General features: G+C 44.4%; 1 protein-coding gene across 4 annotated transcripts in view; it reads right to left on the reverse strand.

Annotated features, from left to right (window-relative positions):
• PBX1 (PBX homeobox 1) overlaps nucleotides 1–14,820 on the reverse strand; it is a 294,304-nt gene that overhangs the window by 143,315 nt on the left and 136,169 nt on the right. Inside the window, exon 1 of one of the 4 annotated variants that reach the window (XM_061120217.1) lies at nucleotides 4,558–4,777. The exons of the other annotated variants lie outside the window; for them this stretch is intronic. Coding sequence (XP_060976200.1) covers nucleotides 4,558–4,756 — 199 coding nt within the window. The 5' untranslated portion in view covers nucleotides 4,757–4,777. Of the gene's footprint in view, nucleotides 1–4,557; nucleotides 4,778–14,820 lie in introns of those variants that run through there. 4 annotated transcript variants of the gene reach the window in all.

The raw sequence follows: 14,820 nt of genomic DNA on the forward strand, positions 1-14,820 counted from the left end.
GATTTTTAACAGACTGACAGAATTTATGCTTTCAGGCGAAGAGTTGATCCTGGTCAGGATTTCTGAGTCAGAAGGATAGAACCAGATAATTCACAGACTTGGAAAGAAAACATCAGACCCCCAGTTCAGCTTTCCATGTTGAAGGCAGGAGATCGTGAAGCAAAAGCAGACCTGTCTATATTGAATTTATCCATTTAGTGAGTTTCTACTATGATCCAGGTATTATTTAGGCACTAGAATATAGCAGGAAACAAGTAAGATAAAGTCCCCAGTCATGATCCCCCTATAAGTTTCCTCTCTATTTTCAGGAAAAATGAAAAGACCCCATAGCAATCCACTGGAGAGGGCTCCCCAATGACCCTGCTGCTGAGAACCTCAAAGTCAAAGGACTCACAGGTCACTAAGCCTTCCTAAGGCTCCATGAACAACCAACTGCAAAGAAAACAAGTAACAATTCTGTGATTGAAACTGGGCCTCTGCAGTACTGAAAGATTCTCCAGCAGAACTACCAAAGACACCATCATCATTTCTCACTGCTTTTCCTAAAAGAGATTTAAGAGATGAATGGCTAAGAACAGGCACACAACTGAGAAAATCATTTAATGAAAAAGTCATCACTTGAGAAGTCCAATTAGAAGCCATATTCATTCATTCATTCAATTATTCAGTAGTCAACGTGTATTGAGCAGTTCTGTGTGCAAAGCACCGTGAGAGCTCAGCGCCTTGGGAAATACTGAGATGGAGGGCACAGTCCCAGCTCGGGAGGAACTTAAACATCAATTGGGAAATTGCAATCCTCATTTTACAGATGAGTAAACAACGGCATGGACAGTTAAGGGATTTATTTTAAATGCTTCATCCTATAGCCAAATCATAAAGTCATCATATAGATGGAAAACACTGAATTGGAAGGTAGGATATCCTAGTTCTAATCCCAGTCCCTTCTCTGGGGCTTCGGTTTCCTCCTCTGAAAATTAAGGAGGTTGGTGTTTAGAGGGAGGGCCCTACAGCTCTGAGATTCTACGACTCTGATGAGATGGTTGGATGGCATCACTGACTCAATGGACATGAGTTTGAACAAGCCCCAGGAGAAAGGGAAAGACAGGGAAGCCTGGTGGGCTGCAGTCCATCGGGTCACAAAGAGTCAGACAGGACTGAGTGACCGAAAAACCACCTGTGACCAATAAAGTTCGGTGGTTACAACTAAAGAACAAAGTCTCTTGACAAAGGGAATGTCTTTTAATAAGAATTATTATTTAGCTAACTTCCAGTCCTATCTAAAGGAACATGGAAGCCATCCCATTCCGTTGGCATGTTGTATTTCTTCTTAGAAGATTCTTAGGTCTAAGTGGGATACGTCTTCTGCAGATTTTCTAACTGGTATCCCTGCCATCTTAGCAACAATGGCAAAGAAAGCTGCAGCTCTCCTCTACATCTCCTTCCAGCCCCTGCTAGTTGTTGTAACACAGGGTAATAAGTGTCTGGAAGAGCTATGTTGCTCCCTGTAAGAATAACTACTCCAAAGATAATGTAACCAGTCTGTGTGTGGTGTGACAAATGGAGGTATGGACTGCATGTAAAGAACTCTTAATTAAAAGTTTAATAGACAGTCGGAAGATTGAAGTAGATCGTATGTAAGGTCCCTTCCAGCATTAGCTTTCTATATTATAGTACTATGAATTTTGTGAAGATAATGTAAAAGATTCCTTTATTGAGTTAACCAGTGATTCTAAAGCATTAACTCATTTCTATTCTATGTGTGGGTACTAACTCCCAAAAAAGAATAAAAATTAGTGTTGAAAAACCTCTGTTTGGATTTTTAAAGACAGACCATTTAATAATTTTATTACATTTTTAGACTTTTCTCTGAACTTGGGGGATGTGTCCTAAATTGCCAATCAGCTGGCCACTCTGCAGTATGTGAGCTGTAAAATATATGTGTGAAGGTCTAAATGACAGAAAGATTGGTTTAAAGCCTTTTGCTTATATTTAATTTTTCCCTTCCTGGTTCCATTTGTCCTTAACACTTATTTTTTTAATCCTAGAGGCACAGGTGGTTCTTATTTCAGGCTGCATGCTATTCAAAGATTAATGAATAAAGGGGGCCTTGTAAACAGATTAGCATGATAATGGTAATAATGCTTTCTGCTGCCTTCTGTGCCTACTTCAATCTGTGTGCCCCGGCAAATGCCTCCTCCCCCCCACCCCACTGTGCATGGGTCCCCTTGTCCTTCTTTCCCACCACCTGATTCTACTCTTCTAGTCTTCGGCAGACAAAAGTGAGTCAGGAATCAGGCAGCTGCTCAGAGAGCAAGAGAGGATAAGAAGAGGAGGCAAGAGACAGAGACAGAGAGACAGACAGAAGCACAGTAGACAGTGTTTCGCTTTAGGATAAAATGCTCTCTAGGACAAAAAGGTTTATGCAAAATAAACAGAGAAAGTATAAGACTTCCATTGTCTAATGCAAACAATACCTTCAAACTTCCCTTTTTTAAGGATATTTGTTGCCTATCACAATTGTATCTTTCCTCCTACTTTTTATTTTCACATGCTTCATCTCACATTCATACCTCTGCATCTCAGACTCAGAACTGTTCTAGAACCACACACATCAAGGCCCAGAGAATGAGGTCTAGAAGCAAAAGCTAGCTGTTGATTTGGCTTTTATTTGTCAGCGGATAGAGATAATTCCAAGGGTCTTTCCTTAAAGGCTTTAATGAGAGGCAGAAATCTGGAGCTCTCTGAAAACTTTCAGCTTATCCCTGCAGAGGCTGAAAAAAAGTGAAAGTGTTTAGTCACTCAGTCGTGTCCGACTCTTTGGGACCCCATGGACTGTAGCCTGCCAGGCTCCTCTGTCCATGGAATTCTCCAGGCAAGAATACTGGAGTGGGTAGCCATTCACTTCTCCAAGGGATCTTCATGAGCCAGGGATCAAACTGGGCCTCCTGCATTGCAGGCAGTTTCTTTACCATCTGAGCCACCAGGAAAGCCAGGATGGTTATTAATCCACAGCTTCGTGGGTCCTCAGTTTATACAGCTCCTTAAGCCTTAATCAGTGTCTGAAACTCTGCACCATGGACCTGCCTGAACTCCTTTCCTCTTACTCTAACTCATGTCTGGCCTCCAAGCCTGCGTGAGGATGAGCTGGATGGGGAAAATCTCTCTGGGGGGATACCACCAAGACACCCATAACGTGGATTAAGTCCAAAAGCCAAGGTCAGTCCCTGCAGCAGGAGGGAACGTGGAAAAGACCCAGCATCCATGCCTGAAGGTCTAGACGGAAACAACAGCAGCCGGGAGACACAGCTGAACAGGCACTGGGGCCCACACACCAGGCCAGGAAACTCAGCCCCATCCCTTCCTTTGTCTCCTAAGACCTGAGCGTGTTTTCCCTCATTTGAGGGGAGCCCAGAGCACAGGGAGCTGGGCTGACCCTCTGCCTCTCGTGTTGATTAACGCCCCCCTCCGCCTCCCTCTGACCCCCATGGGGGCACCCACCCCATCTCCTTCCTCTGCGCCTTCTGATACCAACCGAGAAAAGGGAATCTAAAAATAAAGCTGGGGCCAGAGTGTGTACCACTCGATTGGGCTCCTGTGCTCACAGATCTGCTTATTTTGGCCTATCTCTCCCCAGCGATAAGGCTGCTAACAGCCTGTTATCAGCCAGTCGGTGAAAATGTGCTCCAGCCTGATTAGGCCTCAGTCTTTGCCAAGGTTATAAACAGCCCTTATCGTTTTCCCGAACAGAATAATCCGGACAGTATCAGCTCAGAAACATATGGGCCACACAGAGAAGATAGCCGCTGACGGACACTTCATTTTAATTGTAACGAGTGGGTAGTGGCAGCCTGCAGACAGCACACAGAGAGCTGCCCGACTGGCAGCAAGGCTGTTTTTTTTTTTTTTTTTTTTTAAATCCCTTCCTTCTTTCCTGGTTTCCAGTGCCTAAACTGCTTTGATATTCTGGGTGGCGTGATGAACTGGACCATGCCCCAGATGTTAGCAGTTAGCAAGCAAGACCCCTCCCTAAAAGGCAGATGGGACCCTTGTGATTCTCTTACAGGGAAAAAAAAAAGCCAGCAAAGGGGAAAGCTGGGGAGGGACTGGGGTACCGGTACACCTCTTTCTGCCCTTCAGCCCCCAATTCAATTTCAATAACCCACCCTCTCCCCCAACCCGGATCTCCTGCCCCATGATCAAGCTGCTTCTTCAGAAACCCTCCCCATCCCAGCCTAGGAATGCCACATCCCAGTGCCCGAAGACAGCCAGCCTCTATACATGGTCGCGTGTATATCATCTCCTTCAGCTTTTCACAGGTAGACACAGACATCAACCAAGATGATGCTTGAAAAAGGGGCAAGCCCAGGCTTGTAGGGATTTTGTGTCCTGAAAGCAATCTCCTCAATCTAGTTTCTCCTTCTGCTCTTTTGGGTTCCTCTTTTTTCTTGCTCCTCTGGCTTTTCACAGAAAGTCAACTATCTGTGGGGCTGGAGGGCAGTCAGGGGGCATCCCCCAAAGAGAAAACTGGGATGGAAAAGTTTTGACGAGAGGGCTCACCTCTCTGCTTCCAGGTCAGCAGACGTCGTGGTGGCTGACAGCTCAGCCCTGGGTCACTGCGAATGGCACACAGCCAACCAGCCCCTGGCTCCTCCATCGGGTGATGCAATGTCCCCCCTCGTGAGTCACCAAAGTGGAAGGCAGAGAGAGAGCGTGCCGGGAGCAGGAGGGTACAGTGAGATGAGCATGTCTGTTGCATTCTGCAGCAGGCTTACTCGGTGGCACTGGCCTGCTGTTCCCGCCGCCGCCGCCGCTGTAGTGGGGCTCACACCTGGCTGGCCAGCTGGGGTCAACAAGAGCAGGTGCATTCCACATCTACGGAAGATAAGCACCGGGGCCCCCGCCTTGGACTCAGCTGTCAGCCTTCACTCTCCTGTTCAGCGTTCACGTGCGTCAATATTTCAAACAATTAAACAGCTTCCGCGTGGTCTTCCTTTCCTGGCCCTTGCTCGTTTCCTCTCCTTCCCTCCTTAAATTCTCAAGTGTCCCTTCCCTTTAACCACAGAAAACCAGTACCTGCCACTGCCCCTACACACACCTAACGAATTCAACAGCACTGGAGAAGTCTTCCAGTTCATATTCAATTTCTGGTGGCTCTCTAGTAAGGAAGAAAAGAGAGAAATGAAAGGAGAAAAAAGGAAAAAAGATAACCGAGCCAAAAAAATTCCCTCCAACCACAAGGCTGATCCTCTTTTCCTGACATCAGTTTTCAGTTCTGCAGAGAAAGCTCACTGCTTTGCTGAGAAAAACATGGTAACAAGAGCTGATATTTCCTGGGCATGGGTTGTATGTTCCAGGCACTAGTGGAAGCATGCTACATAAACTTGCTGATTTAACCCTCAAAATGATTCTATGATTCACACCCAAGTGACCCACTTCCCGGCTGCATCTCTATAATTCCCGTGTCTCCTGGTCCCTCCGCAGCTCACATCCAGGGAGAATCCTTTCCCAGAGGTCTCTGGAAGTTCGTGACTAGCTGCAACACCACTCCATCCCCATGCAATTCTTCCGCAGATCTACAGTGTCTCACAGGAAGCCCACCTCCCCAGGACCGACAAAGCACTCTGGCCTCAAGACAACTTGTGGTACTTCACTGTCAAGTGAAAACTGAGTCTGTGCTAATGTTCCTGTAATAACATCAAATTCAAAAAGGAAAGAGGAGGAAAATTCCACTGCCAGCTTAAACAAGAGCCTCAGGCACATTTTTGTTTTAATTCTTTTTTTCATGGCTTTTCATCACCTGCTTCCACTCTTCCACTCTCCCAAAAACTATGGCTCAGGTCACCGTGCAGTGTTATCAAGAGACTGGCCAGCAGGTCTCCACAAGAAAGTCTGCAGTGGGTGGTCTGCGTGCAATGTCTTGGTGGTCTTAAACTCAGTCCCTCCAGACCAAGTTTCAAGGCTACAGTGGCCTTTCCCTAATTGCTGTCAGAATCTGACAATATCCTTGAAACATGAGAATCCCACCCTGAACTCCTTAGGCAGCTGGCGGTGGTAGTTTATTCAACTTAAAGTGTTTTTTCTCCTCCCTTTTGCTATTTTTGTTCTCTTATCCTTTCTGTTTCAATGGACCCAGCTTTGTTCTTCCATAATTTCGGGCTTACAAGACTAGAGGATTTCCTGAGATAAGCAACTGGGCCTATTTTTCTGGAGGCTCTGCTTCCCATTTTGTCCACAGCCCTCTTCTCCTGAGAAGCTCCCACTGTCCTAGAAAGGAGGCCAGTTCTCTCGGGGTCACACATAGAGGCGGGTGAGCCTTCGGCTAGTCGGCGGGGACGCACGCGATCACAAAGAGCTGGTGGGCCGTGGCCGTCCTGCCCCAGCTGCACCGCTGAGGCTCCGGGCTGGCGAGCCCAGGAGGACTGTGCCCAGCCGTCCCCGAGCATCTCGACAGCCCGACCCACTGCCAGTGTGGTTGGACGTCCCCTGACCGGGACCCTGAAGGACCAGCCCGCTGGCTCCCTCCAGCCTGTCTCCCCAGCCCCTAGCCTGGCAAGGAGCATGGAGTAAACAGCCAATAAATGCCGGCTGAGGTAGAAGAACGTATTCAACCCCAACCTGCCCACTGGGTGCTCAAGGCCACGGACCCTGGAGGCAGCCAAGACTGCGCACCTCACTCCACCACACTCTCTAACGCTGCCTTACCCCCAGTTTCTCCATCTCTACAATGGGGATAATCAAAGTACCTTTGCCACAGAGGTGTCATGACGATTGTGTGTGTTAAAAACACAGCCCAGGACCTGGCATATAGCAGTCACCTACACGTAAATATTTCTTGTTTCCCATCTGCCCCCTCCAAAGCTGCTACAGTAGCTGACATGCTCTGACCAAAGAAAGGGTTGCCTAAGGAACCCCGGTTCTGGCATCTGCTGTGCTGGGGCTCCAAAGGTCACTTAGTTACTAAGTCTCCTGGCTTCTGTGGCCTGCATTAGGCTGGGGGAGCCCGCCTCACCTAATTGACTTGCAGGATTGGATATGAGACAGCATGACCTACCAGATGTGGACACGTGTGGAAAAGCAAAATCCAGACTCTCAAATCTGCTGCCAAGTCATGTTCTGGCAAAGCGGCTGGAAGTCCAGCACTCCACGGACCTCGCTACACGCCCCACGGTGCCTGCGCCTCTCTGGGGCTCTGCCAGCCTCTGCCTGCCATGAAGGTCCCCAGTCAGGACGGTGCAGGGTGTCTGCTCCGCCCGCAGTCACCAGGATCTCTGCTGGAAATTAAACGAGCTTAAGGGCGAAAACTCAGACAACCTCCCTCGGGTCCACAGCATCACCTCAGCAAGACACGTGGCTTCCCTCACGGGAGCGGCAGCTTCTCATTTCCACATCCATCCTTCCACCGTTCCCAGGCTCCAAAGTTGTTGAGATTTTTCTTTCCCCTTTTCCCCAAAAGGCCATCTTAGTTCAGAGACTCTTAAACCCATCTGCATTCCCAAGAGAAGCTCTTACACATAAAATTCATTTCAGCATGGGGGGGCTCTTCCTCTTTTCTTCCTTTCACGGTGAAGCTATCATGAATTCCTAAGCAGCTTCTAGTGGTGGTAGCATCAGGGCCTTATATAAGATGGGGATTTTTTCATTCTCTCTCTCCCCCCTTTCTTTTTCTCTCTCGTATCTCCCCCTCTCCCCACTAAGTACATGCACACACACACCCCACAACAGTGTCAGCCTCAATCTTGTTCTCATCCCTCCCACCTCCAGAACTGCCCCACCCCTGAGGGAACACTGCCAAAGAAAATAACAAAATATTCATATGGTAGGCCCACTAAAACCTTGGGAAGATTTAAGCCTGGGTTTCATGTCACGAGCGCTCCCTCCCGTAATCTGTATTCCAATCTCAGCGTCAGCAGAGCTGTGATCAGAATATCCAAGGTCTCATAAAAGATTCAGGGCTTCCTGACTTCCCTGACATTTGCTATTTCACGTTGTTCCTGCTCGTTCGCTTTCCACCTCCAAAGGGTCCACAGGCTCTTTCTACTCACCCCTGCAGACGGCAAGCTTGCTGAGAAAGTCTAGGAACTCAGGACAAGTACAGGGCCTGAGTCACCCTGGGAATTTAGCTGTGGCTGGGGCTGGTGCTCTTGACTTTTCTTTTGTCAACTTCTTTTGTTTGGTTAAGATCATGCTGCGGCTGTCTCCTCTCTAGTGCCTGGAAGTAGGATGTAAGAATCCAGGAGGGTAACAAAACTTGATGAAGATTTCCCCACTTCACCCTGCGTGCTTCAGAGGGGACGGTTGCCTATGCCTGACTCGGTGTGTTCATGTCTTCCAAGTTCATATTAGGATTTAAATCAGAGACTATGTATTATCTAGCCTTGAAAAGCATTGAGGCTATCATTTCTAGAGATGGCAGTCCCTCAAAGGGGTCAAATACATTCTCTGATGGCCAAGTTCAAAGACTGATATGTTACATGTGTGTATGTTAGACAGCAAATACAATACTGGTATGGACATAGGTAATCTAAACATTCAAGCAAGGTGTATTATGATTTAAGGAAGTCAAATATAACTAAAGGGGTGCCTGTGAACAGATCTTCTAGTGTACTAAGAGAATCACCATAGGTGTGTTAGCCAGACCCATGACAGATTGCTAATATGATTTGCTTTCCATTCATTCAATGTATACCCAGCTTATCAGCAAGACATTTAGTGAATAAGCTGAATTTATCCCCTACTTCTTAATGGTGTCATGCATCTTCACAAAAGAAACTCCCTGATGCATCTACAGGGTAGGGGTCCACCTACAGAGATGGCGAGAAAAGGAGAAAAGACATATTGTCATACAGCTAACATCACCCAGCCGTCGGAAGCCAGAGAGAGAGAAAAGAGCAGTGGCTACAGGACAATAGAATCCAGATCCCTTTCAAGATACTGTTTAGTAAGTCACAGGTGTCTAGAATTTTAAAAGGAAGAGAAAAAAATAAAATGGAAATGTACAACTTCAAAAACTCAGGCAATCAAAAACTAAAGGCTTTTTAAAATTTAATCTCTTTTGAAAACATATTATCTTAATTATTTCTGTAAATGCTATGGCTATTAGGCAAATTAACACAAAACCCCAGATCAAAGTGCCCTTCACACAGACAACTTGCATAACATTAGGCAGCATGAAGGTGAACAGGTGCTAAAAACAACTTCTTGGAATGTTTTTAATGTATCCACTAATAAAACCTTCTGAAGAGGTTAAAAAAATGCTAGAACACAAATTGAAAATTAAAGGCAAGTTGATGGTACCTCAAAATTAAAGCTGTCAAGTGAGAAAATTATAATCAAAATTGTCTGTCTCTGTACTTCTCAAATTCTTCCCTGTGTAGTCACGTAATATAAACATATATATGTATATATATGCATATGTTTCTGCATATGCATATGAAAAATCAAAGAGGCAAACACATAGTGATGAATCATAGGTAATACAAAAAGAATATGCAATCCAGTTTCAAAAGTAGATATAGCAAGCAGCACACACCCTTTGACACAGGTGGGCTAACAGGACATCTGTTAACAGAGGGATATAGTCCTGAGAAATCATATGTAGAGTTTTCAGGACTGAGTTCTGTTACATTCTTTGAGGAATACACTATTTAAGAGAAGTCCACAGTCAGATATTTCTGGAAGTAAATAATTCTACCATTTATCATATTTGGTAACTGTAGGGTGTTTTTTTTTCCCCCCATCACCAGACATAACCCATATTCTCTATTTAGAGTAAAATTTATTTTTTCTCAAAGACATACTACTTTATAAATGAGTGCTTCTCAACAGGAGGTGTGCACACTCCAGGGAACATCTGGAGACACTGTCCGGAGACATTTTTGATGGTCACACTGGAGGAATGGAGATGCTGCTGGTACCTATGGTAGCAAACAAGGATGCAACTGACCACCTTCAGTGCACTGAAGAGCCCCTCCCAACAAAGAGTGCTCTGACCTAAAAGTCAACAGTGCAGAGGCTGAGAAACCCTGACACAGATTATCGCAAACGTTTCAAAACTCCTCAAATCATATCCCTCAAAGACTTGAAAAATGAGAAGGTGGAAAACACAAAAGAGAACTTTTCTTAGTAGTATTTTGATTATCAAAAGAATAACTGTTTTCTGTGGATGCTACGATATATTACTTCACCTAAAATATGCTCTTAAAATCTACCACTTGTACTTGCATTACAGTCAAACAGTGAGAAGTGCTGGGAAATCAGCAAGACTCTTAGAACAAAACACTTACCCTGAGACATTCTTCACTGAACAGGGGAGTATATTGACCAATTGTGTTAAAATCAAATAAAATAAGATATAACAAAAGCTAACTTTTTAGCCAGTGAAAAATAGACACGTCTGGCACTTAAAGTCCTACATGTGTGTATTCATCCAATTCCACAGCATCAGAGCGCTGACGTTCAGTAATATAATAATATTATTTTTGCGATCAGTTAAGGTATAAAATGTGCGTAGCCTCAGTCTTTAATATTAATAAGTCTTGTAACTAGCAGTTTCTCGTAGCTCCGAATTCTTGAGCACAACTAGAAAGGGCACTTATCCTGAAAAATCTAATAAATTTACAGTTTTATATACTTCCTTCAATTGTAAAAGTCTTGTTCAATAAACTTTAAAATGCCACTATAGAGCAATAACACAGACAGTATAAACCCAGCCCTGGGAAAGCTGTGCAACCAGAAATTGTTCCCCTTTCTGCTAGAGCAATAAAGTTTTATATGTTTGAACTGACTGTAAAAAGGTTTGAATGTTGGCAACTGGGGAATAATCTGTCTTCTTTATAGTTATTATCATATTTCCCACAAGACCCCTTGGTCTGTGTCAATCCTTCTTGTATATGACACCTTTGTACTGTCAGCGAAAGCAAGACTACTTTACTTTTTTTTTTTTTTAACTATAGGACTTGTATCTGTTTGCCTTCAGATTACAGCTAACAGGAATAAATTATTTCTGACAAGCATATATTGCAGCATTTTACCAAATAAAGCTGGTTCTGAGCTGCTTTTCCAAGAGCTGGGGGAGGGGGGAACCTCCCCCCTTCTCTCTCCTTCTCTCCACTGATTCAAATGCAATTCGGGATGGGTAAATTGGAGGAGACGCCAATAAAAAGAGATTTGTAGGAAAGTTGCTCTGAACCCAGAGCCCATTGTAACAAGGTGGTTGGGTCCTCAGGGGCGCTGTTGGATGTGTATGGAGGAGAGGTTTAGGAAAAAGGAGGAGGAGGAACCATCCCTTTTACTTCCCAACCTGTCTCGGGTCTGAGAGAAGCTATGATGCCTGGTTCAGACAAAGAGTCAAGTCCAGCACAAGGCTCGAGTCTCCTAGACCCTGATTAACAGCCAGTGAGGGATGCCGTGGCTTTGACCAGCAGGGGCAGACACTCAAGTTGTCTCATGGAGGCTTGGGCTCTTGGCAAGCAGGTCATCTCAGATGAAATGAGTTTAGGCTCATGATAATCCGCAAAGAGTCACTGTGTGTGTCTTTGTATTTATGAGCGTTTGAGAGGATAGGGGGTGTTGGAGGGTAAAGGGTCTCTTGCCCTTTTCCTCCCCCAGCTCCACCATCATAATTCAACAATACCCAGCAATCCATGACACACAACCCAGATTGACTAAAACACTCTCCTTTCTCTCTCTCCTTTGCCTCCTCAAGTGTCCCTGCCTTTTCTCCCATTCAGAATAGCACAGTGGAACCAGTCAGAGAGGAATGATAGATACTTCGAAACACCAGGTTGTTAAAAATCAAAAGCCCTTATATGACTGGCCATCCATGGAACTGGCACAAAAGGTCAATTATCTCTGCATTCTGGAACAAAGTCTCTCCAAGAGATCATGTGAACAAGATGGCCCATCACACGAACACAGACATATACATATATGCATATCCATGCTCATACATTACATGAGCAGAGATATACACATATATGCATGTACAAACTCATATATCACATGAACACAGACATATGCATATATGCATGTACATACTCACTGTATAGTCCCATGAGTGCACAAACACACCCAAACACAACTCAAAATGAACAGTAAACTCAAGATATGAAAGTTCTGATGTGAGAGGGTAAATGTAAAATTAAATCCGTGAATACAGCAACTCTACCAGAATGAGGTCACGAAAAAAAAAGTCTCCATGGCTTTGGGGAGAGTCTGAGCCTTGTGCTTGTGAAGGTGAGCTCAGGATGAGCTCCTCTTCTTCTTGTTACCCAGTCTGGACAACAAGCGTTCTAACCTAAGAATGGTAGACACCAAAAAACCTCATCGTGGTAATCACCTCATACTACCAGAGCCTCAATGGAGCACTGTATCCCCTCCTACCCTCAATGCCACCCCAGAATTGCTACAGCCACATATGTTAACCAAGGAGGCTGACATGACTCTTAATATCCCTTAAATGGCAGCTGGCTCCTAGAAAACCATGGATCCATACTATCAGTTCTTATTCTCTTCAAAATAGGTTCTTGATATAAATCAAAAGTTTTGGGGTTGGGTCGTGTATCAGTGGTATTAATAAAAAGATGATAGATACTTTTTAAATTTTGGTATGTAACACAGATATAGAAAAGTGCACAAATCCCAAGTGTATAGCTCAGTGAAAAATATGAAGTGCTTTACAAATGCACATCTTCCTTGTGCAAATCCCATGCCATTCATCTCTGTGTCCTCAATTTTTCTGTATATTATGAAGTGAACACATATGCAACACTTTAAATTCTCTCACATGGCAAAGAGTTATCAGCTTTAGGGCCCATAAGAAGACCTTCAGCACAAGGGGAATGGAAGAGATAAAGTATGTACCACCAGCATCAAATTCATCAAAGGTGTTTATGAAATGCAGATTTCTAGACCAGAGCAAACCTTCTGGGACCAGTCCTGTGAATCCGCATTCTGTAAACACCCCCAGGTTATTCTGGAGAACTGACATTGCCTACCACATACACCAGCAATGCCCCTTCCTGAACCCTGATCATTCCCTTTTTCAAAGACCTCAGCACACACATTTCTGAGATCACATTTGGTGAGGTTCACGGACTGGCACTGTGATTTGACACAGAAAAGAAAGGGATTTAGAAAAGTTGCTAATCAACAAGGGAAAAGTATCGTCCTGGAAGCTTTGCATCATTCTGCCTTTCGCCTGAGCTCCACAGTCTGCATATCTTACTATTCTAGGCATCCTAGTGGAATTTAAAAATGCAGAGGCAAAATCTCCTGAAAAGGCCAGAAATTAGATCTCTCCTCCTCATCCCTTATTACTTTCCTTTTTATAAATTTTAAACAAATCTAAGGATTTGTACCTCATTATTCCTAATATACAGGGCTTCCCTTGTGGCTCAGTGGTAAAGAACCCACCTGCCATTCAGGAGACCCTGAGTCCAGAAGATCCCCTGGAGAAGGAAATGGCAACCCACTCCAGTATTCTTGCCTGGACAATCCCATAGACACAGGATCCTGGCGGGCTATAGTCCATGGGGTCACAAAGAGTCAGACACAACTGAGCAACTGAGCTTTGAGCTTTTGTTTTTTTTTGAGTCCTAATACACACCTTTCTTCCTGAACCTAAGAGGAGCTGGCTTTTGTAGGCACATATTTGAAGAGAATATCCTGGTACAGAGGCACTCAGGAAGATGGCATGAAAGGGTTCCAGCCTTTAGAGAAAGTAAGGAGCAGAAGGATCCCACTAGCACAGGGAAGACTGACATTTAGAGAGTCTGGTGTTATTGTTCCCCAGCTTATCGATTCTATTATTTGATTATATCTGAAACTCGATCAAAACATAAACCGAGCAAAAAAGACATTTGAATTGGGCATCAGAAATTATTGCTACTTCTACTACTTCTTAAGATTATTATTACTGTGGATGCTATTGCCACTACTGTAACTAACAAGTTCTTATGCCTGCTATACGTGACATGCCCTGCAAGACTCTGAGATACATCATTGCATCTAGTCCTCAGAGACATGGTTACTCACAGGTACCAACAATATTATTCAGAGAGAGACAAGACCCATCACAGGGTGGTACCCTTTGCCTTTACACACGGATTTTTATTACCATTCCATTCAAGGCTGAATATAAGCAGGTCTGAGTATGTAAACTAGGTAAGCGCAGGAAGAGAACTTTTCTGTTAACAACTGCCAATAAGTTGAAGAAGTAACAAGAGGGGCTATATATTAGACACCTTGGGACAGCCAAAGATACCTAAGATAATGCTTTTTTCTATAAGCCATTGCTAGTCTATTTCCAGAAGACCAGAAATAAGCAAAAAAAAGCTCTATATTACAGAAGCATTATAATGACATAGATGACAAATGATTGCAGAAGAGGGCAGTGGGATGCCAATTATAAGAAAAAATATATACAGGGCTATCCCTTTTTTGGAGAAAAATTTAATACTCTTGGAAAGATAAAACAGTGAAACAGCCAGAGAAACATCAAAAAAACTGTATATAGCCGGCTGTTACATACAGTAGAATAAATCTGAAGAATCAAAAGAAGACAATTAAAGCTGTAATTACTGGGAAAAAAATAAGAAGGAACAAAATTTCAAAGATGGATAGAAACTAGATATACATGGACGACATAAAGGCATCCCACAAGGAGCAGGGGGACAGCCAGGAGACCAATCTGCCTGGGAGGTCCAGACCCCCAGATCCCCTGACTGGGGAAGAGAAATAGGGAACTGGAAGCAGGGGATGAGACCAGGCCTGTACCTCACCAGAGGGCACCACATGCTAGCCTTAAGACCTGGAACAGAG

The sequence above is a fragment of the Dama dama genome, chromosome 20 (assembly GCF_033118175.1).
Source record: "Dama dama isolate Ldn47 chromosome 20, ASM3311817v1, whole genome shotgun sequence".
Classification (NCBI taxonomy): domain Eukaryota; kingdom Metazoa; phylum Chordata; class Mammalia; order Artiodactyla; family Cervidae; genus Dama; species Dama dama.